Here is a 16241-nt window from a genome sequence, read left to right as displayed (position 1 = left end):
ATTGGGGACTACTACCTAACTCTCCCTGTATACCACCCTCTCTCCCCGCCACCAACCTCTCAGTTCAAGGCAAGCTTCCATCTCCCCTGGAGTTTCTCCAGGTGTTTGTTTTTGTGTTTTGTTACTTCCCAGAATCAACTTTCTTGCTTCTCTAGGATTGATTTTGGAAGAGGGAGCCATCTGCGTATGCTGCCTTACCCTCTTAGTAGGAACCAGAAGTCCCTATTAACTCACCACCTTCCTGAATCACATGGTCTCCCTTTGGTAACCGCAGCAGAAAAATGTCTCCCTCCGCATGTTGGCGTACCAGTCCCAGGGAAGGACTCAGAGTGGTTCTATCTGGGCATTGTGCCTCCTGGTGACTGGCCGAGAGAAATCTGTAAGCTGGAGAAGGAAGGAAAGATGATCTGAGCAACCTGCAGTGATGATAATCACAGTCTATTCCAGAATCTACCCTGGTGATGCTGGCCACCTCTCCTACAGACTCCCAGGGAATACCCTAATGGAGAGCACACGCCACCCTCAAGCCCCTGGAACTGTCAGGCTTGATTGGATGCCAAGTGCCCAGTGTGCCGCTTAGCGCTCCCCCGGCATGTGAAATAAATCGGCTTTACACTTTCATCTCACATTAGACGTTCGAATGTTGCCTTCTCTCCTGTGTTCAAAAAGAAAGAAAAGCATAAACTGTTGGAAAATTTTGAAGTACTGCATTCTCTGAGATGGCAGGAAAAGATCTGTTTATGCTTGGCACATTCTCCAAGGGACAGTAAAGCATACTTTATAGCGAGCTATAAAGCACCCCCCAAAAGTTATGCTTTATAAAGGTATCTGTCGTCATTTCAATTTGGCATGATATTGGTGTGATTTACCCTAGAGGCAGAAATGAGCTTGGTGGTTTTGCAGCAAGATTATTTTTGCTTTCTGCTCTGGTGTTTGCAATAGGATATATTATTCTAACAACAAAGTATTTGCCAGCTGTCTCTGTGTTATGTGTATTACGTAAATATAGTGATTACCCAAGGATTTAATACAGGTGGAAGTAGATTATGTTAATGGCCTGCTCTCTCCTCTTTATAATGCCAAAACCCAAGGGCAGCTCAGAAAATGTTCGCTCAAAACTACGCAAACACAATAGTAATGTTTTCAAAGTGAATAAATGAGGCATGAAAAACAGTGCTTGGGAAATCAGAAACCTTTAAATCAGCAATAATAATACCTACCTGGTTTTAAATATATCCATATGCATATGTGAACATATGATAGTTTTTTTATAGTGCACGAAAGGAAATTCTTAGTAGCCCTATTGGGTCCGCTGATAAACATATAGCTAGCTGATACCCACATGAAGGGAAGAAATTCTCTTCCATATCCCACTACTTCACAGTTAGAGGAATTCTCTTCTTGATTATGGTCCAAAAGGAATATCTTCCAAAGAAACCCTGCAAAATTTATTGTATCATCACATCTATTTTTATAGAACTTGGAAAAAACTGTAAATTGGAATCTAGCATATAAGAAGTTAATTTAACTATGATTCATCATGTTCCCAGGTCACCCACCTTTTTGACAATGGAGCCACTGTCTTCTTTGCTGTTTTCATGGCAGTCTGGGGTAAGTGTTGAACATCCATATCACTTGAGTTCCCCTCATTCTCTGTGATATGTCTCTTTAGAAATCTGACTTTGGATGTGAAAGGAAGAAGCTCAAGTCAGTTCAGGTGCCTGTTCTATTAGACACAAGCTGATAACTAATTCATTTGGCTTATTTAAAAAATGATGCTATAGAAGAGAAACATATCTCATATCTCCTTTCTTAAACCTTCACCAATTTTATCAGCATTCCATTATTAGAGTAAAATTTACCTTCTGTTGGAGACAAACATAAAGCTTATGGTACATTGAAAGGTATGGTGAGATCTGAATACCCATCTCAGTATGGACAGGACTTTCTATGGTTAGTGGGATCTTTTTATCAGGCAAATGTATGAATACCCACCTCTGACTTTCTTCCAATTCTGGTCAAAATGACCCCCTATAAACAAGAGCTACTTAAAAGGCCGAATCGTACCCTTCTATACAAGTTCAAGCCAACAGCCCCGTAACAACAAGGTATGATGGGAGTTTCACTTAAAGACTTACTTAACCTGCTTCTTTGTAAAATGGGTTTTATTTTAATGGGTTATCTTCTTAGTCAAATAATTATAAAGCTTTAATTTAATGGTATAGAAAGGAGCCTGGACAAGTTTGTAGTGAACAGTGAATGCTGGTAACCTTTGGAGAGGAGAATTTGTGGAAAGGTAATTATCAACAGTGATGAGGGACAAATGTTTTACATCTTTTCAGTTTGATTTGAAATTTTTTCAATGATTCTGTATTTTTTTCCTAGAATTTAAAATACCAAATCTGAATTCGGATCTTACCCAACTCTATCAATTTGAGGCTTAGGCTCATGTTGTTCCCTCGGTGTGGGATGAATATCAGAGTCTTCTCCACCCTTCAGGGCTTAGCTGAAATGTCTTCTGCTGCAGCTAGAAGATGTCTTTCTTCTTTGAACTTTCATAGCATTTGGTTTATGTCATTTTGGGAGAAATTATAATGTATGTCTATACAATTTATGTTTCCCTGGAGGTTCATGGTCCTCAAGGACCATTACTGTTACTGGAGACTTCATTCATTTCCTCTAGAGACAGAGAGATTTCTATTTGGTGGACGGATGGATGATGGATAGGATGGATGGAAAAAGGAAAAGAGAAGAAAATTACCAAAAGGATTTGTTTCTGAGATGAATGTGTTTAAGTGCTCTTTGACAAGTGGAAATATAAAACATTATTCTCTTGAGGAGGATCATCAAAGGAAAATTGTCCCACCCATCACAGCTCTGTTAAAGGGATTTATTTTGATTTCTGTGACTCCAGCCCCTTTCACCCAGTGTGTATTTGACCCAAGGTCAGTCAAACCATAGGCTGAATGGTGAATGACCTGGGACAAGACCTGAGGTTTTGCATTTTTAAGAATGTGGATTGGAAAATGTGGACAGAGACAGGGAATTGTCAATAAGAATTGACAGGGAAAGATGCAGAGAGGGTGTGAGGGAGGGGGAGAGAGGTTGAGATTGATAATCAGGTAGAAGTAGGACCAGGAAAAATTATGAGAAGGCTGAAGTTATGAGAAGTCAGGTCCAAGAAAAGATACAGAATACTGGGTGCAGAAGACAGCTGGTGGACAACCGAGCGAAAATGTGAGATTCTCCCCCAAAGCCTAGTAGCTAAGCCATGCTAATAGTGGGGTATCAGCATGAAGACCAGGGGCTCTTGTGACTAAGGTCTCTCAAGCTGCTGGCTCCCAGACCCTGTCTCTGAAGAAGCCTAGTCTTTAATTCCCATGTGATCCCTGCCTCCCTCCGCGGGCCCTGCAGAAAGCCCTCACTATCTGCTCATCTCTGTCCCTTGCGAACAAAGGAAGCTAATCATTAACAGAGTTTTGGTTACTGGACTGAGCTCTCAGAACAAGAATGTGTATTTGGTTTTTCTAGACCATGTTAGTATCGGTAACCATGATCAGGAAGTATAATAAGCCATCCGGCGCTTAAATTTTGCCATGACTACAAATGACCAGACTTTTTAAAATATATTTATTTCTTAAACCAGTAGTCCTCAAACATTTTTCAAGTCATAGCACACATAGAAAATGATAATATTTTCACAGTGTACTGATGCACATGAAGGAGCCTGCTCAGGGCCCAGGATAAGACGGTCTGAAGGGCCTCAGCCCTAGCCGAGTGCTGAAGGGGTTACTACCTCTTGCAGACCCATAGCCCATTCCTGTCATCTCATTGGGGAGCTCTGCTTTGGGCTACTAGTCTAGTGTGTAATGAGTTAATGCTTCCACAGAGAGAATTGTATTCTGGAAGAATTAACATCTAAAACTCCCTTACCTACTTTAATATTTTGCCCACTTTAGATATACTTTGACTGAAACAATGTTTTCTTCTCCCACTGTCTTCCCTCTGAGATTTTGTGTAGGAGTAAAGTTCTGGTACAATGACATTTGCCTATGAGCCAGAGGCTGTCATCTCCTCCACCCCTGACCCAGTACCACCGTTACAAAGGGGATTGCATCCCTTCCTTGCAAGCTGGCATGTCTGATGCCGGGCATAATAAATAGGTTTTATTTTATCCCTGTCAACCTCAACTGATTGATTGGTGGTGGCTGCATGTAGGATGGAGTTGAGAAGCTTCTGAGGTTGCAAGTAGGTGGATTGGATATTTGACAGTTCTTGTACCTTGGAGGGTACTAAGACTCTGACAGATGTTTTGTAATAACCGTTGGGCACAAGGGAACATTTTAGGTTCACTCCAGGCAATGCAAGCCTCGAATAATTTATCCTCTGAATTGCTTTGTTTTAGTTGACAACTTATTGCTTAAATCTTATATTGTTCCCAGGAAAAGAATGAGAAAAAAGAATGATTTACCCCCAAACATTTCTTTGTAGAATAGGGCTATGCCTTCTGCAGAAATCTGCAGTGGCCAGTAGTAATGTTATAATAATAGCATACACTAATTGAGGGCTTACTATGTGCTGTGTTAAGCATTGTACAACATCATCCCAGTTTATAGCAACCTGTGAAGAAGGTACTGGTACTGTTATTACTGCCACATGATAGATGAGGAAACTGAGGCAGTGGCTAGAAAGTGGCAAAGCCAAGAGTTAAACTGACAAGTCTCAGCTCCTATATTCTACTCCTAGGATCCAGTGCTGTTTATAACCCTGTTTCTTCTTAGAGATCTGAGCTTTAAGATAAAGGACTCATTTTGAGCCCTATATGTAGTGCTTTGCAATGCTGACATTCTATGAAAATACATCGGTCCTAGTGGAGTCCAGCTTAATGGTCTCAGGGTCATCCTCTATGATGGACAAGTTTCAACATTTAAGAAAAACTTTATTTTTGAGAAATTGCTAGATACAGAGATGTTGAGAACAGTAGTAAGTGGTTTACAAGACCTCAGAAGAAATGGGTTTGTGTGTTTGTTTTGTTACCTTTTGCTTTGTGTGTTCATCAGAGAAAAAATATAGCTCCACTTGAAATGCATCTGTAGCAGCTGGGGTGGGCCTTAGTGTGTGGTTAGAGCTCCACTCCCCTTGTTCACGTCCACACGCCTGTGAGAGCAGAGCCCCCTGGGGACCCCGAGGTACACTGTGAGCCTCAGGCTCCGGGCTGGAACCCACAGTGTCCCTGTCTCTTCGGTGCTCATTTTTGTTGAGAAAATTTCAAGGGACAAAGCAATTATGGCCTAAATTAGCTTTTCTTCCTAGGCAAAAAAAAAAAAAAAAAAAAAAAAATTTAAATGAGTCATTAGGGAACTAGATGTTAGTAGAAACTTGTCAGAAAGCAGATTATTCCCCTCAGTTCTTCGTTTATGGTTTCTTCTCCTTCCTCTGTTTTTTCCCACTTTCATTGTTGGCCAAAATTAAATTCTCCCTAGTAAACAAACATATCAAGGCTCTCAGAGCTCTCTGATCAATAACAAGACTATGATGTGAATTCAAAGATTCTGTGTATGATCCTGTCAGTAATTTGTGAATGAAGTATGTCTTGTTTTTTGAAAATATATTTTCTAATAATTGGCCTTTTATTTCTGGATATTTATACTATTTTTATCTTTTTTTAAAAATAGACTATGTTTTAGAACAGGATCAGTTTTACAACAAATTCCCATATACTCCCTGGCCCTACATATATCCCCTGCATAACCTCCTCCATTATGAACATCTCCAACCAGAGTGACACATTTGTTGTACTTCATAATCCACACTGACACATCATTTTAAAAAAAAGATAGTAGGAGTACTAATTTTATATTTTATAATCCTATTTATATATGTAACAAAAATGATGATTGTATGTTCAGAAAAAGAAAAGGTACACATTTACTAAATAATGCCTACTGGGTAGGTAGGTTCAGTCACTTATGACATGTCATCAATTTCTCATAACCCACCGGGAAGAAATTACTATCCCCATCTTATAGATGAGGATATTGAGGCTCAGAGAGGTTATGCAACTTTTCCCAGATTACCCAGCAGCTGGTAAGTGGTGGAGTCTGGATTTTAAACCAGATCTTATCGGCCTATCCAGAGTCATTCCAAAGTGTGTCCACAATCTCATGCATCTTCTGTAGGATATATTGATTGAGATTTCATTACTCAGCAGATACTTCTTTACTCACTGCCACTTGGCACTGAGTATGCAAAAATGAATAAGATGTGCTCTCTGCTCTCAAAAACCTCATAGTATAGTAAGGGAGAGTTGGTAATGACGAGACAGGCTGTTAAGTCCTATTCACTATGGGACAAGGAAGGTCCATGCACCAACTTCCTGAGTCAAAAAGGAAAAGCAGAAAAGAAAAGACATTGGAACCAAGTGTCAAATTTTCCAGGCAAAGGAGTGATGTAGGAGAAGGTGCAGATAGCCTTCTGAGCTAAGAATAGTGTGGGCAAAGCTCTAAAAAGGAAGGATAAATCAGTGCAATAGAGACACAGAGTGTGTATGAGTTATCTAGGGAGTGTGTATGAGTTACCTAGGGGTGCTGTAACAAAACACCACAAACTGGGTGGCTTGAAACAACAATAATTTGTTCTTTCATAATTCTGGAGGGTAGAAGTCCAAAATCATGATGTCAACAGGGTTGGATGGCTCTGAGGAAGGAGCTATTCTATGCCTCTCTCCTAGCTTCTTGTGACAGCCTGGGATCCTTGGTGCTCCTTGGCTTGTGGATGCATCACTCCATTCTCCACTTCCATCTTCACCTGTGTTCTCCCTGTGTGTCTCTGACCTCACGTGGCTGTCTTCTTATAAGCCTATTGGGTCACGGGCCCACCCTACTCAATATGAATTCATTTTTACTAGTAAAGCTGCAGTTACCATATTTCCAAGTAAGGTCACATTCTGAGGTTGGAGCTTAGGACATCAGCATATCTTTCGGGAGCTGGGGGACACAATTCAACCTATAACAGAGTGCACGTTGAGGGATGAGACTTGCCTTTTTTCTCTGCTGAATTTACTACCGTGAAAGGTTATAAAGTAAAATCATATCCTTTATATCCTTTCACGGTAGTAAATTTTTGCCATGAGTACTACCACATACTGAGTGCCGTGAGTCCTCCTTGTGAACTGTCGAAACTGGAGGTGGTCTTGGGAACTCGACACAAGACTCACAGGAAGGACTCCAGTGAAAAATGGCTGCTCAGGGTTGGCACTTTTAATAACCCCCAAAGACATCTATTATATTCATTTTCCTCTTCAAGAATTAAGCACTTGCCCTGGCCGGGTGGCTCAGTTGGTTGGAGTATGGTCCTGTACCCCGTTGTGGGTTGAATTGCCAGACAGGGCACATAACTAGGTTGCAGGTTCAATCCCTGGTCAGGGCATGTACCGGAGGCTGACTGATTTTCTCAAATTTATGTCTCTCTCTCTCTCTCTCTTTACCCCTCTCTATAAAATCAATTAAACATATCCTCAGGTGAGGATTTAAAAAAGAATTAAACACATGATTATGTTAGGTATGGCTTTCTTAACAGCTGTAACTAACTACTCTGAATTTTTCAGATTTTAGAAAAGCACTGTGGTATACATACCACATATTATATAATACCCCAGGAGGTCTGGGAAGGACCCCAGATTCAAATACATTGATATGGCTGCCTTCAGTGTATGAATATCCTCACCTAGAGAGATCATGCAGACTATTAGTAACCTAATGTTAGCCCAGGTCAGAATTTGCCATCAGATGAGTTTGTTCTAAACTTTCGGGGTAAAACTTAGAATTTTTAGATCATTTTGAATGTTGGCATTGCAGGTAGGGATCATAGACCTATATTGCCATCTCTCTTTTGCTTAGCAGGACATAAAGAGGTGGAAAAATCAATTGATTTGCCAACAGTAGCACAGTTTTCATTGGACCGAACTAGATTTCAAATGTAGCAATCAATGTCTAGATCACATGCCAGTGAGCTCTTAACTATTACCCTAGTTTATTTTTCCAGTTACGTTTAAAAAATATGTGTTCTATGTCTGAATACCATTAATGAGGAGGTAGTGTGAATACAAGACAGAATAGGAGGGAAGGAAGTAATTCTCTTTCTTTGGAATGGGCATTTGGATATTTACCTTCCCTCATGAAACTAATTCCAAAAATATGACATCTTTTTGCCTCTGTAAGTCTAAGTTCACAGCAAGGCCCAACAGAGATGGACTCACCAGTTCTGCTTCCTGCAGTGTCCCTGTGATATCCTTAGTTACAGTTGTCCACAAAGTGTGAGTGTGCATATGTATGACTTCCAAGGTAGCAAGATTGTCTCGATCATTATTTATCTCTCTCTGTCATTGTATAGTCTTCAGTAATTCATTTGAGTAGAGTTTTTAAATATAATTGAGTAGAAAGTTACTTTGTCTGGGTGAGGATAACCCCCATATTTCCATGGGTGGGGAGACCAGCACTTGTTGGAAAAGATTCTTAAAGAATATACACACATTTGCCTTCAATGTGACGATAAAGAGATGGTTTGGAGAAAAAGAGAAGAAGGAGCATTTCTTCCTCCAATAACATAGCTTCCTTCAATGAAATAGTAAAATACTTTGTATGTACATTTTACATAAATATTTGCTGTGAGGGGGTTTAGGGGGACAAGCAATCACTGCCAATCAAATACTGTTAAGTTTTATTTTTACCTCTGCCCCTGCTGCCTCTCACTTTTAAAAATAAATACTCTGTCAATTAGAGAGCTGTTAGTAACCTAGTTTTCTGTATTCTTACATCCTGGGAGCTTTGTCATTCTAATAAGTCTGTTCTGCCTCAACTTGCAGATCAGCTTAATTTAATTCTAAATGAAATCTCTAATTTTTCATTATGCATGATACAAGCTTAGTAATTCTCAGAAAACATTCCCACTTATGTTGTTTAATTTAGATGAAAGCTCTGATATTCAAGGATACTTCCAAACAGCTGTCATTTTTTTGCAATGGCTTCATCATTTAGTGACTCAGTTAACAGCATTGTTGATTGTAAAATGTTGTTGTCTTTCTGTGCTTGTTCCAGCAACAGTCTTCCTGGAGTTTTGGAAAAGACGAAGAGCAGTAATTGCTTACGACTGGGATTTGATAGACTGGGAAGAAGAGGAGGTTTGTATTGTTTACCTCGGAATTTTGAAAAAAGCCAATCACCAAGAAATACACAATCTCCTTGAGTTATCACTCCCCACTCTGTGACAGAAGCCAGGTTTACTCATAAAGCATTTTCAGTATCTGTTTTTGCAGAAAACTCCAAGCAGTATAAAACTACTAGCAGATTAAAAAAAAAAAAAAAAAGACGTTTTGATTGCTTAGTGGAATGAAATTCCATAGCTAAGTCAATCATTCTACTTTTATGAAGAAGCATCCACAGATTGGCAGTAGGATTTGTTTAGTTTTCTTAAATATCATCCATTACTTTGCCTGAGCAGAAGGAGGGTAGTAGCTTTACAACCCCACGCATGGGGAAGCAAACCTCGTAAGAGAACTCCTCCGAGGAGGACAGAAATGTTTCGGGATTCTCCAGAACCCTGGACAATGCCCAGATGTGCACAAACCCAGGAGTATCCCGCTGACGCGGGAGATGCTGGAGGAACTACTCCTCAAGCAGCCTCCTTGATGGATGTGGCTAAATGCAGGGCCAGCTCTACATAAAGCTGTCAAGGAGAAGTAACCACCGTCCTTCAGTCTTCACCTTCCCACGTATTTCCCGGCTCCATCACTCTCCTGTTCTAGGCCAGTACACTGTGCCCTCTCCCAACCTGGGTCTGGTCTTCGTACTCTCTTCTTGCCCCAGTCCTGTCAGAAGCCTCAGGTACTCATGCTTACCTTGGTCACCACACAGGGGCCCTGCTCCCCTTGTCAGTCAATCCAGGCCTGCACTCTTCTTCCCCTCGTTCACTGTCCCTCACCTCCCGAGCCCCATTTCCTAAGAGCCTCGCCGTGTCAGTAAATCAGATAAACAAATCATACATGATGTGGCCATGGGTATTAATGGCTGTTTTCCTTCCATGCAGATATATTTTTATATATTGAAAAGAACATTCTAGAAGCATAAGTGAGAATTTTAGCCCTGCAGTAAGCTTAGTGGGAGAGATAATTTTGAGAGGTATTTTTCTTCGTTTATTTTCTTCAAATCATACCTTATGACTGGCAGCCGTTTCTCCTCACGCCCATGAACACAACTTGGGCAGCTTTAGGTCTGGAAATAATACTGGGGTTTTAGATAAGGTCTCCATCATGCTTTTGTGACCATTCCCCAGAGAACGATTTCTGGGTTTGAAGTGACTGTTGAGGCAACCGCATTTACGGGCAGCATCCAGGCTGCGTTTGGGACTTCCTCCCAGGCGAGGCCGCTCTGCTGTTTGTCACACGTGTTCATGTCAGCGACTTTCAAATGGGATGGAGAGTGTTCTTTCCTGGGAATCGGAGTCACCACTAAGCAAATACGTCGTCTGAGACAAATTACTTCACCTTTGGACTTTTTTTTCATTTCTAAAGAGGTATTTCTAAATTTTCCTCTTTCAGCTATACAGTGTGGCATTATTTAAGTAACATTGACAAAAGCAGTCTAAAAGCCACTGTTGGCACTTCGGGGGAGTCTGAGATGTGGGTGCCGTTTGGGTAAACATCCCCTGGAAGTCTGGAGCCCTCTGTCTCCCAGCCCTGAGAAAGAGCTTGAATTGTGCGCTGGTACAGGAGGCGGCCTCAGTAGCCCTGTGAGGTTCCAGCTGTCAGTCCGAGAGTCACTGCAGAAGTGCCTCTTGTCACCTGTGCCTCTCAGCTTGCCAAGTGGAAATGCCCGTACTCCTGTATGCCTCCTTCAGGGGTAATCCCGGGTATGAATGTGCCAGGGCTGCCATAACAAAATACCCCAGTCCGCGTGGCTTAAACAACAGAAATTTATTGCCTCAGTTCTGGAGGCTGGAAGTCTGAGGTCAAGGTATTGGCAGGGTTGGTTTCTTCTGGCTGAGAGGGAAGGATCTATTCCCAGCCGCTCTCCTTGGCTTGTAGATGCCCATCTGTTCCTTGGGCCTTTTCACTGCCTTCTCTTTGTGTCTCTGTCTAAATATCCTCTTCTTACAAGAACACTAGTCATGTGGGTTTAGGGTCCACCCTAATGACCTCATTTTAACTTAAATAACTTCTGCAAAGACCCCGTCTCCAAATACAATCACATTCTGATGTACTCGGGGTCAGCGCGTCAACATATAAATTCATGTGAGGAACACAGTTCCGCCCATGAGGCCCGGGAAGGTAGGCCTGGCTCCATGATTGGCCTCAGTTCCTCGATGAATAACTCAGCAACTCTTGATGACACAGCCTCATAAATTAAAAGTTTCCCAAAGAAGTGGAAGATTCTAGGTCTGTTCTATTTATATGCTCAAGTGTAACTGCCTAAAATAAAGGGAAGGAGGCAGAGGCCATTTCTAACTGTGTCCTCCCCCAGGGTCCCCTCATTACCCACCTTGGAGTAAAGCCCAGCAATGGGCTTATCCTGTGGCCGGAGCCAGGCTCCCTCCTGCTCCACGGGCTGTGCCGTCCTTCACAAACTCTCCTGTCAGCTGCTCCTTCCCTTCCTGCCAGTACCTTCATCTGAGTCTTGAATGTTTCTGCCTAGATTAACTCAGTCTCCATTTCTCCAGTGTTTCTGCTCATTTTCTCTCCCCTCCCAAGACACTCAAATAGAACATGTACTTAATTAACCGGAACCACTTCAGCATACCCTCTTGCTGATTACCTTTTCATAATCCAATAATTGCTTTTTACTCAGAAGCTTTTCACATTGGATGGGGCCCAAATAATTGAAATAAAATCTCAGCTTGTTTTAGAGATGGAGGAGCTTTGATTTTAGCTGGGTTTGAAAGGTATTTACTTTGTTTTCCATACCGCTTACGAACATTTAAAATCAGTCGTTGACATGAATGACTCCTGTAGGATCTTATTTAAAAATAGTTACACCATGCTTTTAGCTGCCTAAATAAAAGACAAAATAAAGATTGAAGAATACTAAGAGTTATATCACCATTATAACTCACAAAATGAATTCTGAACATTTTGCTGTTCAGACTTGTACTTATGTCCATGTCATTTCCTGGTAATGAAATTTCTTTCAAACTACTGGAGACAGGGCAGGTGGTCCCTTTTCTCATTCTCAGTTTCTGTCTTCAAGCATAGTTTAATAAGACATCGGACATTAACTATTAGCCTAACTCACATTGCCTTGGAGATAATAAGTCTAGATCATATTCTTTAGATTTTTCTTCAGGTGGCAATTTTCAAACATATATACCTGAGTCTCAAGCCCACCTCATTGATTGGTTAATGTGGCAGCCGTTGACTCAGTTTTCCTGGGAGGTAAATGATTTTTCTTATTGTGTGTGCTCCTCTTCAGAGCATAAAAAAATGTGTCTGCTTGTTTTTTAGGAAGAAATACGGCCGCAGTTTGAAGCCAAGTATTCCAAGAAAGAGCGGATGAATCCCATTTCAGGAAAGCCAGAACCATATCAGGCATTTGCAGATAAATGCAGCCGACTGATCGTTTCCGCATCAGGAATATTTTTTATGGTTGGAAACATTTTTACAAAACTCTTTTAATTCCTTTATAAAGTACAGACTTGTAGCATGGTGGCAACAATAATCATGTAAGGCATGTGCAGAGTTTTACAAAACATTATTTTTATGTTCTGTTATTTAATTCTCACAACAATTCTGTGAGCTCATGTAGAGATATTATCCCTGTATGACTGATGGAACAACTGAGACTCCAAAAGGTTAAAGGGCTTGTCCAGATAGCCACTAAATAGCCAGTCAACTGCCAAGAGCTCCAGTCCTCTACTTTATAATCCATTTATCTATTATTCTTTATTCTTTAAAGAATCCATGATTCTTTCCATTTATCTATGCCATGCTGAAAGCAACTAAAAATATGAGATAGGACCTACAGCAGTGTTTTCCACACCCATGTAAAAAAAAAACATTTTCCATGTCCATGTCAAAAAATACATTTTCTGTCATGACACAGCATATGCTTTCCAAATAGATATATAAACCTAAATACAGTAACTGAAAAGTGCTCACCATTACAAAATGCAAAAAACTAATTTTTTTGTTTTATTATAGTCTTAATGTTTAATATAGTCTGATTTTTTTTCTGTTTCATTATAGTCTTTTTTTATAACCACCTAAAATTAATTTCCAGACTCACTAATGCTTATATCAGTTTGGAAAATACTAACTTGAAGCTGGTTCGTTAGCTTTTCCTAAAAAGAAGTCATTTGGTGATCAACTTTGACCCTGTTAATTACTGAACACATTGCCAATTTTTTCAGAACTGTTATTTTAGGACCACAAGGAATAGTTAGGATTCTCCTTTCATCTCTTCAAATGGCAAGTGTGTACATATACATCCTAGGTCAGCAGAGTGGGAAGAAGAGTCAACAGCAGATCCAGACAGCCCACCCCCTTAGCTAGAGAGGAACCGGGGAGATGAGAGGGGAGGCCGCGAGCCCAAGAGGCCCCCACTCAGATCCACGTTCAGGCCCATGCCCTTCTACAGAGGCTGCGTTGGAAGCAGTTGTGCTGTGCTGCGCCTTCTTTAAGTACATTCAGAGTTATTGTCCTGGGTTTTGTTTCTCACAAGAAGATTTTAGATGTAGATGAGGAACCTGGAACGTAGGAGAGTGAAGCCATGGAGGGGACAACTGTTCACACACTGTTAGGTGGGAGCTAAGCCAGGACTCAGGCCTGACTTCCAAGTCCACCAAGCTGTCCATTCCATCATGTTGCCACCCTTGTCTGAAACTCATCATAGGTTTCACCTACCCTCCTATCAACAGCTCTAGGATTAAGACGTGGACAGTTTTCCATTTCTTTCCATTTCTTTGTTAATTTGGCCAGTTCTGGTGAGGACTTGGGCTCAAGCTTTTAGGGCATATCACTCACAATAAGCCAAAAATAGAGTTTGCGTAAAACAGAGGCATGCTTCTGTGGAGAAAGAAATCTGTAAGTCAGCAAAGGCGTTCCAAAGGCCCAGCTCTAAGATCCAGTGTTTGATAACTAAGTAGGCTAAGGTCTCTACTTGGACGTAGTGAGTGATTCACCTAATGAAAGACACAAAACTTTTTGGAGTCTTATATTCTCATTATTTTATAGAGCTGGAAGACAGGCTGTATTTTTCTCCAGTACCGTGAAATCTTCAGAGAAAGATGCCTCAGTTCAGTCTGTGTTTATATCTGATTAATAAGAGATCATGCACCTGTCCCATGGTGGGCTTATTCAGCAACAGAAAGCAGAACACCTGTGACTTCACTAAGGGGCTGCAGAAACCATGTGAGCCCATAGATACTGTCCCTGCCCTGACAGAGAGGCTGACAATAATCAAACTGACAAGTTGTTAGAAATGTTAAGTAAGATGCTGAAAGAAGGGTATAGGTGCCAAATAACAAACAAAAAATTCTGGGGAGTCATGAAAAGCTTGAATTATGAAGTGGTTTTGTGCTGAGTGTGAAGGCTGAGTAACTGTTAACTAGGCTGTAAGTATGCGTTTGGCAGGGGAGTGGGTGTGTCAGCATTTTAGGCAAAAGGAATGGTCTTGAAGATTGAGGGCACTTAGTCGATTGGAAACGACAACAGAAGGCCTGGAGTCCCCCCGAGCTGAGGGAAAATGGTCCTCAGTAGGCCTGGAAAGAGTCTTGCAGGTCATCATAAGGGCTTTGCTTTTATTCTAAGTAAAAGGAAACTGGTATTTACCAGTTCTAAACAGAAGAGTGACATCATAAGAGTTCCACGATAAATATTTTTGTTCATCTGCTCTAATAGTCTGCTTAATGAAATGTTACCCCACAGCTTGCTGAACTTAACTCTCAAACACTATTTTTTTCCTATTTGAATAAGAAAATACAAACATGCATTTTTTTCCCTTTTTTTCTTTTCTTTCCTTTTTTCTTTTTCGCTCGGTCCCATCACTCCCCACCTCCAGCCCCGAACAACCCTGACCAACAACTGTCATCCTGCGCTCTATCTATGCCTCTGTCTCTATTTTGCTTCTTGTTCATTTTGTTCATGAGCTTCCACATAGGAGTCAAATCACACGGTATTTGTCTTTCTCTGACTTCTTTCACTTACATTCAAACAAGAGAAAGTGTTAACCACAATGAAAACTATGCATTTTGTTGTGCTTTCTTGAGTTAGGACCACAGTTGCTTTATTTTCTTTGGTCATCAGAGGACTTGCCAGGCGGTGGGAACCCTCTTCCTGCAGCGTGCCCCACGGTGCTCACTGGGTCTCCTCCGTCTCCCTGCCAGATCTGCGTGGTGATCGCTGCTGTGTTTGGCATCGTCATTTACCGGGTGGTGACCGTCAGCACTTTTGCTGCCTTCAAGTGGGCGTTAATCAGGAATAACTCTCAGGTTGCAACCACAGGGACTGCGGTGTGCATCAACTTCTGCATCATCATGCTGCTGAACGTGGTGAGTGAGCTGCAAGGTAACTAGCCAAGTGGATAAAATATGTGGGCTGCTGGTGGTAGCTTGCTTCTGTTGCTGAAGGGACCTGGACCCAGAATCATGTAGCAAAGTGCCTGGCATGAGATATACTCAGGTCTTGGGATTTTGAAGGCTTGAGTCAAATCTAGTGCTCGATTTAGGGGCAAGGCACTCACGGTCTCAGAACCTTAGTTTTCTTATTTATCCAATAAGGCAACACTGAATAGTTCTTGGGGAAATTTAGAAAAGAATTTATTTTAAAGCCCAGCTCAAAATCTCTAACATAGCTCAACAGTATCGGTTCCCCTTTTCTTTTGATTCTGAATGACATGAAGTTTGTTGGTATCCATAGCATTCCTCCAGAGGACCCTGCAAGGAACATTTCAGGGTCCAACCTGCTGCTTATGTTGATTTCAGGTTGTTTTCAAATGTATATTTCAGTTCAGATGTCTCCCTGGAACCCACACTCCTATGTTGACTGACTACTCAGCCTCCTCCCCGAACACATTCCAAGCCAGATCCCCCTCCTTCCCTCCAGAATCTGTTCCTCCTGCAGCCTCCCCCATTGTAGTTGCTCAGGCCAAAAGCCTTGACATTATGCTTGGCTCTGTTGTTTCCCCCACCCACAAAATGTTTCCAGAATTTGATCACTTTTCACACAACCTTGACTCCCATGTGGGTTACAGCTG

General features: G+C 41.4%; 1 protein-coding gene across 1 annotated transcript in view; it reads left to right on the top strand.

Annotated features, from left to right (window-relative positions):
* ANO4 (anoctamin 4) overlaps positions 1-16241 on the top strand; it is a 323866-nt gene that overhangs the window by 273122 nt on the left and 34503 nt on the right. Inside the window, exons 15-18 of the mRNA XM_054574503.1 lie at positions 1551-1611; positions 9096-9178; positions 12494-12634; positions 15373-15537. Of these exons, the coding sequence (XP_054430478.1) occupies positions 1551-1611; positions 9096-9178; positions 12494-12634; positions 15373-15537 (450 nt within the window). The remainder of the gene's footprint in view (positions 1-1550; positions 1612-9095; positions 9179-12493; positions 12635-15372; positions 15538-16241) is intronic.

The sequence above is a fragment of the Pteronotus mesoamericanus genome, unplaced genomic scaffold (assembly GCF_021234165.1).
Source record: "Pteronotus mesoamericanus isolate MK-2021 breed Mesoamerican mustached bat unplaced genomic scaffold, CSHL_Meso_final contig_263, whole genome shotgun sequence".
NCBI classification, from domain to species: Eukaryota; Metazoa; Chordata; class Mammalia; order Chiroptera; family Mormoopidae; genus Pteronotus; species Pteronotus mesoamericanus.
This window is presented reverse-complemented; position numbering and strand designations above follow the sequence as displayed.